Genomic DNA, 8559 nt, shown 5'->3' with positions numbered 1-8559 from the left:
TGCACGTGTTGATTGTGGGGAGGGAAATGTTGGGTAGCTCTTCATTTTACAGGTCCACAAATTTCATGGCAAGTAGGTGGTAACATGACAAGGTTTTTTTTTTTATGCATTTCCTTTAAATATAAATGAGTTGTGTTGCCAACATCTGCCAATCCTGCCTTCTTAACTTCCAGCTAGTTTGTCTAAGTACTCAGCAGGCCACTAAATTGACGTGAGTTGTTGCTTTATTTCCAACTAGTTTCTAACTTTCCCTCATCTGCTGATCATGCCAGTGTAATTTCCAACTAGTTGGAATGTAACAGCTCTCCTCAATTTAGTGGCCTGCTGAGAGGAAGTTGGACAGAAAGTAGTTGGAAAATAAAATGATTAGCAGAGGCCAGTTTGAAGTTCTCGAAATGTATTAAGGACATTACCAGCCGTCTAACTTCGTATTGGAAAATAGCAGATTATCGAATACTGAATATGAATTTTCAATATGTTCATTAATAATTACTACCTACCTGCCATGAAGTTTGCAGACCTGTAAAATGAAATGTTACCAAATGTTGCATTAAAAACACACACACAGGGTTCCATTCAGTAGTTTATTAATTAGAAACACACACAGGAGACAATAAAAAGAACAAACTTAAAATGTCAGCACTCGTATCAGCGGCCCACAAACCCAACCAGCCAATTATCACAGTCTCTGGTGTTGCTAAAAACATCCAGAAATTAAAAAATGCTTCAGATTTTCCTAATTGTAAACCAACCCACTATGTACTTCACACAGCAAACAGTGCATGGTGCATGGCCCACCCCAGCCTGATATGTCATGTTGCTAATTTCTTCTGAACACTGCATGAAAAATGTCACCGCCCTCCAGGTGCTGTTAAGCTGCCGCCTGTGGGAGTGAGAGTCTACCTAATGCTGCTGCTGTTCGTCTTTGGGTTTTCACCAGAACAGGAAATATTGCCTTTTAACAAAGTTGATAATGAAGGAGGGCCTCGTTAATAAAAAAATCGAAATGGTTTTGATCTGGTTGCGACGTAGTAAAATGCTGGAAAACATTGAAGAAGCTTTTGATACAAGAACTCTCTTGAATCAGTCTTTAAAACTCTGCAGCATCGTGTGAGTGAGCGATGAACTCGGCCTGAGAGCAGGTACGGTGGGGCAGGAGGGGAAAAAAATAATAATTCATAACTCAGATTTTTGGCTGGCAGCTCCACCAGCAGTGGTTAGCACCTGAGAGAGCAGGTCATGCTTGTACGGCGCTGACATCACTATCCTCACACCACCACGCCGTCGCCTCCGCAGTTTAGGCTGGAGCTGATCAGCAGTGCAGAGCCTCACACTGTTCCCTGTCCACATCATTAAGTTTATTGCTTAGTGAGAGTAGTGCATATATTCAGAATGAAATCCTGTCCTTCAACCCCCTTTAGACAGCGACATGAAATGTTTCTAGCTGCTTTTTTTTTTGTTTTTGTGACATCTACGCTGTGAGAGCCAGTGCACAGTCCAGCAAATAAGGGGGGGTTAGATCCTTCAGGATTCTGCCCCCAGGTCAGACCAGGAGCAGCTCAGTGCAGCCAGATACAAAGTAACTGATGCCCCCCTGGAAAGGCACAAGCTGCAGAAAGTCTCTGCAAGTGTCAGACACAGAGTGGAAGAATAATGACGATCTCCCCGGAGCTGACAAAGTGGAAAAAATAAAATACTGTTCGTCTCGGACTAAAAAATAACCAAAAAGGATCTGAGTACATTTAGTGACGTGAACAAAACACCGATGTAGATGACAGACTGATAAAAGTGTTTTTATTTGAAATCAATCATTAGTTAAACTGAACGTAAAAAAAACAGCATGGAGGTTCCCCTGAGATGTCTGAATTACTGTAAAATGCATCAAAAAATAAAAACAATTTCCATGGGCATGGCTCTCTGTCATCTGCAATTTCAAACAGCTCCTCAAAGGGTCCCAACATTTTACCAGTTTACAAGAAAAAAACATTTCAAGGATTAAAACCAATTAGGAAGGCAGGTATTCTGCAGAAATGCATAAATTTGAATAAAATTCCGTTGGACCGAGTGCGTCTTTTGTGATAACGGTTTCAGGAGCGCCGTGGTGCCTCCGAGAGTTACATGGCAAACATACCAGTCCGACAAATAAAAAGAAGAAGACCTTCATGGGGCTACAACCTCTACAGCCCCCAGTTCATCACAATCAACCAGCTATCCATTCTCAAGCAGCATGTCTGAATTATTCAAATAAAACGCCTCCTGCTGTGAAGCTTCTGCAGTACACTTTAACTCATTTTTAAAAAGGGAACTGGCCCTTCTCTTTTTTTTTTACGTTGAATCTATTTCCTCTACGACAGCCAACACAGTTTTGTGATGCGTGTGAGTGTTGCGCCTCCTTGCAGAGGCGTATAACATGAGGTGAGTTTGGTGTGACCTCTATCGTCATCACGGCTATGTCGACAACCACGGCTAACTTTGTGATTCAAATATTTGTTTCCAAGCATCTCTTCTAGTGGCTCCAGCCTGCCACACGTGCACACACACACACACGCACATTCACATGCACTCGCGCAAACACACACGCGCACACACACACACGCTAATGCAGGCTCAGTCAGATGAGAGTCTTCCTGACAGGAGGATGGTGGTGTAGGTGGGAAACACGGCGGGGTCCCTCACGGTCGCCCTCCCCGGCGCCCCCCGTGCTGCTGCTGCGTGTCGTCCTGCCGGCCCTGCTCACAGTTTGGCAGCCATGAAGTTGATGTGAGGCTTGACCAGAGGGAAGAGAGGCAGGCTCCTCTTGAATTCCGTCATGTCCTGCACCAACGTGGGCTGCAGAAACAAGAGGCGGCAGGTCAGAGCGCCATTCTGTCTGACGGCTTCAAAACACTCTGCTTCGTCTGTTCCTCTGAGGACAAAGTCCTCCATAAACAACATTTGATGCTGATAGCAAAAGGAGCTTCATTCAAATTGTTTCCATGGTAACTAGTTAAGGTAACCTGCATGGTCTTTGAGAAACACCTACAATGTGTTCACTCTGTGTTTGTATCAACAGCAGCTGCTGCTAAATGTTTTTCATTTTGTTTTCTCTCAGAATGAATCAACTTTTCTCACAGCTTGACATTTTCTCAGTTTGGTTTTCTGCAATGTGGCCACTGACAACAAAATGTCTGCACAACTGAACAGTGTCGTCAAAAATATTGATATATCATTACATATGAATTCTGAATATTTGAAATAGTTTCAATAGTCATTTTCCACAGTATAGATACATCAGTACCAGCTGCAAATTGACACACACACACCTGCCTCTTCTCTCTCTTCTGAATGTGGTCACCATTAAATTACCTTTAATGCTGTTGTGCTTAACAGACAAAAGACAAGCCTCTTTATATTTATCTTTTAATAAAAATCTGAAATGTTATGCCGTTAATAGTGTGTCCATTTCCCCCCCCGTGATATCAAACCTTGATATTATTCACAGTATTGTTTTCAAGTTAGAAATCTGACACGACAACCTCAAATAGGACAACAGAGAATTCATTTGAGATGATGTACTTTTCCCCGACCTGACCAGTTTCAACATTGTGTCTTTTGATACTGTCCTGACTTTCCTAACCTAAACCTGACATACATCAATGTAAAAGAGTAAAAACCTTAGTAATTTCCTTAACTAGCTGGGCACTGTAGTTTTTAACAAATGTTACATAAAGAGGAAGATTCTGTGTAAGATGCGTCTGTTGGGGACAATTTTCAGCTACAGATCAGGGCTGAAACTAACAACTACTTTCATTACTCTATTATTATTCATTTTTATTTATTATAATTTTCACGGTTAGTCAATTAATCGTTGTTAAATAGATACACACGATAACACGATACCTGTTAGTAGGATCAATCCATTTCACAGTTGGTTTTAGCTTTTGCATGTGATTAGTTAACAATATGTAAAACGCACATCAGCAGACTTATCCTTTAAATTTCATTGTTTGGTATGAAGACAGTAGATCTCTTCTACCCACAAAAGTGCAGTATTGAAATATAATATGTAAAATCTTCTTTAACAAAGAATTCTGTCCAGAGAAAGACTCCAAGTATTTTCCTCTTTCCTTTTGTTTAAAGCAGTTTACTGTTGAATAAACACAGATGTGCTGTGTGCAGTTCAGTTGCAAATGTCATACAACAAAAATCTGAGTAAGGTGAATGTGTCCCACTAGCTGGGAGAGCGGTCGGGTTAATGAATGTATAAGCATAATGAGAGAACATGACGATTACCTGTGGCAGGGAGGGAGCAGGGGCCAGGTTGACATCATTCTGAGCAGGGAACTCGCCAACTATTGGACCTGGTGAACACACACAGTGACGCACGGGTCAACCTGAACACTGAATGAAGCCCATGAAACCAAGACATGAATATGGATACTCACAGGAGTCCATCTCTCTGGACAGGACGTGCACGGACACCTTGTGTCTCTTCGGGGCTTCAACGGTCAGCCGATCCTGCGGGGAGACAGACAGGCAGGTGATGCACGGAGGGTGACAGTGAACTTTGTTACAAACAGCAGTATTATTATTATTATTATTATTATAATAACTACAATTCGGAGCTTAATTCATTTTTTAAAACGCCCGCATGTAGTTTTTGGGGTGAAAAGGACACATAATTCCATCAAAAAGAATAGTCACTGTGACTCATCACTGTGTTGGCCTCGATGACCGTGTGTTTCTCACAGAGAGTCTGGGATGAGTTGTGACAGCCCTGTGGAGATTTAGCCACACAGTCGGGCCTCATCACTGTCTCTGGATGGAGGATTATATTAGACTGAAGATTTGGCTCGTCTGCAGTCAGACAGCGTCGACCCGGGCGACCAAAAATGAAAAAAAAAAGAAAGAAAGAAAAAGAAGAAAATGCTTGTGCGATTGCAGCCGATATGACATTAGAAATGCATTAGGTTTATTCTGCATGGGGCCTGTAATGGTTTCTGCTAGGCTGAGATAATGCCAATTCTTTCAGCCGCTATGTGTCTTTGGCCCTTTATCCCCCTCGAAACAGGCTGGCTGGCTGTCATTACGGCTGCTGATATGCTGCAAGCGTCCTGTGTCAGTGTCACCTCCACAGCTATGAATAGAAGCAGGAGGAGATGAAAGCTGGGAGGGCAGACTGTATCCACTAAAACCATGTGTGTCCAGACACAGGCCCGCACACACACACACAAATTTAATAGATTTTTGTTGCCGTGACATTTTGTTTAAAGTTCTGTAAATAGCTTGTGTTCTTAACTGAGCTCCCCATTATTTAAGATACATTTAAAAACAATGCCTCAATTAATGCTTCAACAGCTGCTAGTGATAAATAAAAATCTTATCATTGCTCTTTCATGGAGTGGCAGCCTCATGAAGACAGCCTTGTGACCTCAATGTGCTTATATAAGTTTATTTAATTGTATTCTGGAGCTTTCCACCTTCATAAGCAGATGGAGTCGCCCAGCTGTAATGTAAGTGCAGTTAGGAGGTGTTCAAATGTCCTCTTTTTCAGTATGAACCTTAGCTTTTAAGCTAACATGGGTCTTTATAAAGTCCTTAAAGTTGTCAGTTAAAAATGGAAATTTGAACTGTCATGACAACAGAGCAGAGTGCTATATGATAAAAAGCTCCAGAGCAGCTACTAAATGGACCTCGTGTTTGGAGTGTTTTCTCGTGCCATTTCCAAGGTCAAGGATGAACTCTGAACCCCAAACAGCTGTCAAACATGCAGGTCAACTACCATTGCTTTGTTAAATAAGTATAATATAATATAATATAATATAATATAATATAATACAATACAATAAGTAAATAATCATGCCAACCAAACGTCTTGTCAATCTATGAATGACATTCATTTCTCAATGAAAGTGATGTAAACAGTGCCTTAAAAGTTTAGGTTACGCCACTGTATGAAGACATTAGATATTAACAGGAAACCAGATTTGTATCATTACAATGTGTGTAGTATATGCAAATGAACACTGGTAAAATGGCACACAGAGCTCCCTGCTCATTTGCCAGCAAAAGTCTTTTACTGGCCCTAGGGCTTTTGTTCCAACTACAGATTGTACTTCAAGAGAGGGGTGGCCCACATATTTCAAAAATATTTGCATCTTCCTACTGCATAAAGAATCCAGTTTTATGAAAAGACATAATATGTCTATACTTACTTTAACAGTAGACTGTAATTTAATCATTATAGAGCTGTGGATATTACATTTATCAGTAGACAGTTCAAATGTGCATTCAACAATGATTAAAAGACCTCTGAAAAATGTCATGACTCCTGCATGTCATAAAACGTGGGCTTATTGTTGTAATTTATGTAGCTGCCTCCTAATGACACCTCTGCTGTCGATACAGCATTAACAAGAGCTGTAAAGTACCACAGTTACAATCAAATGAGTCATCATTCAAGGCTGCTCAAATAGAACTGTGGCTGAACTAAATGCATGCAGGGAGTCGTTTTAGAAAAATCTAACGGTTCTTTCCATATTAAATGATGTGCTAGCATTCTTTAAGCTCGGATTTGTTTGGTGTTATTGGTTTTAACAAACACTCAGTACAACATGTGAAGATTAGAATATCTGATCTCCTAATTAAAAAAGAGAAGCTCCATCATCCCCACGTCTCTGTACAGAGTCTGAATGCATCTGTCAATGTTGTTTCTTACAATTTGGGGAAAATATTCTTTTAAAATAAAAATGAATATAATACAAATAAGCAAAGTTTAAATTTAAAAAAGACACGGCTCACTCTGTCAAATGTCTATATTTTAAGCCTGGAACCAAACCAACTACAAGATGAATCATGGCCATAAACATCTGATGAACAGTGCAGGACAGGACATCCCATAAACTACTACAAATTATTCCTTTCCAATGACTTTCAACCACCAGACACTACGCGGCCTGACTTGTAATGATTTTCACTCTGTTAAACGCTTTTCCTTTTTTTTCTCTACAATGCAGCATGTCAGAAAGAGAAATCACAGTTGCTTAATGGTAAATGTAAACGAGTTCCAGTGGTGACAGTAACCAACTAGCTGACATGGCTTTTGTGTGTGCAGTTAACAGTCAGAAATGTTGCTGTTGCACTGTAGGATGGTGGGAAGTCTAGTGCTTCTTCATGACATCACCAATAACAATGTTTTTCTTAAACCAAGGTTGACATCATACAGACTTGTGGCTTCTACGGTAAAATAAACCATCGTTTCACAATCTTGGATGGCTTACAACATTATGGCTAATAGTTGACATCCTTCATTCAGAATATGAACAAGATTTGCACTTCAGAAATCTCACTGTGAAGCTCTATTCAAGAGAAGAAACAACATATGACATAAAGTTGTACTACTTACTCTGTAGAAGTGCATAATGTTTTCTTTAGTCAACGTCTTCAGGTAGGCCACTTCAATGTTATCTGTAATACAAAACATTAACATCAGTACTGTACTGCTCAAACCCCAAGAAGAGCGTTTCAAAGAGGGGCTGGCCTGCACAAAATGTACATTTTAGCCCTGGTAGTGTTGTGTTAAAGGGAAATCCCAGTACTTTAAAACCTGGGCCCTATATTTACATGTTTTGATGTGTCAATGATTACTACCGCTCAAAGGTTTTTTAGTCCCTCAACATTACATCCACTAAAGGCTTTTGCCACTGACATGCTGAGGTTATTACTCTAAGTATCAGACAGCATTAGAGAAACAATTTATACAGAGACACCCCCTTTTTGTTAAAGGGTAAGATCCTTCCAGGAACCAGAAACATAAGTATTGTTCTAGTCATTGTCATCTTACTAAAAAAAACTAAAAAACTCACGCGAGGTGAGTTGTTGCAGGAAGGTGATGGTGAAAACGTGAGTCAGAGTTGAAGAAAAGAGTTTGGAGTTTACCTTGATGAACTGCCAGCAATAATGCATTTCCAAAGTCATGGCTGAATATTTAAACTGATTTTGACAATCTAGATGAGGCAACAACTGTAACAACTCACCCTGCAAATGTCTGAGTCACACTTTTACATCTTTATTTCCGGTAACAAAAAGGTTTCTCTCTGTAAGAATCCTTTCCATAATGTTGTCAGACACTTACAATAACAACTTCAGCTTGTCAGTGGCAAAATACTTTTAGTGTACGTAATTTGACTGTCAGGGTTTCCCCAAAGAATTACGGTGCCACCACTGCAGCAGTGTCACAGCTGCCGGCTGAGGTGATCTACTGGACCGATTCCAAAACTCTGTTGTAAGAATGAATCATTTACAAACTAAAATATGTTAATATCACCTTTAAGTTACTACTGACTGTTGTCAAAACTGTACCAACCATTTCCACTGCAGGCAGCCAATAGTTTCAGTTCATGTCTTAAATGCTTTACAACAGTGATTCATCAGAGTGAATGTTCAAAGTTCTTGTTGGTGGATAATAATGCAACTGAAAGCTGTTACACAAATAACTGTTACACAAGTGTGTTCAATTGCTGATATCTGAACTTGGGCTACCAAATGTTATTAACAAATTATATTTAATAAGCATCTTTT

The 8559-nt window shown here is 40.1% G+C and overlaps 1 protein-coding gene across 3 annotated transcripts in view; it reads right to left on the bottom strand.

Moving 5' to 3' along the window:
• Positions 1–570: 570 nt before the first annotated feature.
• ide (insulin-degrading enzyme) overlaps positions 571–8559 on the bottom strand; it is a 30595-nt gene continuing 22606 nt past the window's right edge. For 2 of the 3 annotated variants that reach the window (XM_073481550.1, XM_073481551.1), the window contains 4 exons: positions 7385–7446; positions 4425–4497; positions 4273–4340; positions 571–2829 (listed from right to left, as the gene is read on the bottom strand). In XM_073481550.1, coding sequence (XP_073337651.1) covers positions 2734–2829; positions 4273–4340; positions 4425–4497; positions 7385–7446 — 299 coding nt within the window. In that variant the 3' untranslated portion in view covers positions 571–2733. The remainder of the gene's footprint in view (positions 2830–4272; positions 4341–4424; positions 4498–7384; positions 7447–8559) is intronic. The other variant, XM_073481552.1, reaches the window with a different exon arrangement.

The sequence above is a fragment of the Pagrus major genome, chromosome 15 (genome assembly GCF_040436345.1).
Source record: "Pagrus major chromosome 15, Pma_NU_1.0".
NCBI classification, from domain to species: domain Eukaryota; kingdom Metazoa; phylum Chordata; class Actinopteri; order Spariformes; family Sparidae; genus Pagrus; species Pagrus major.
Note: the sequence above shows the minus strand (reverse complement) of the source record. Positions and strands in the feature narration are given on the sequence as shown.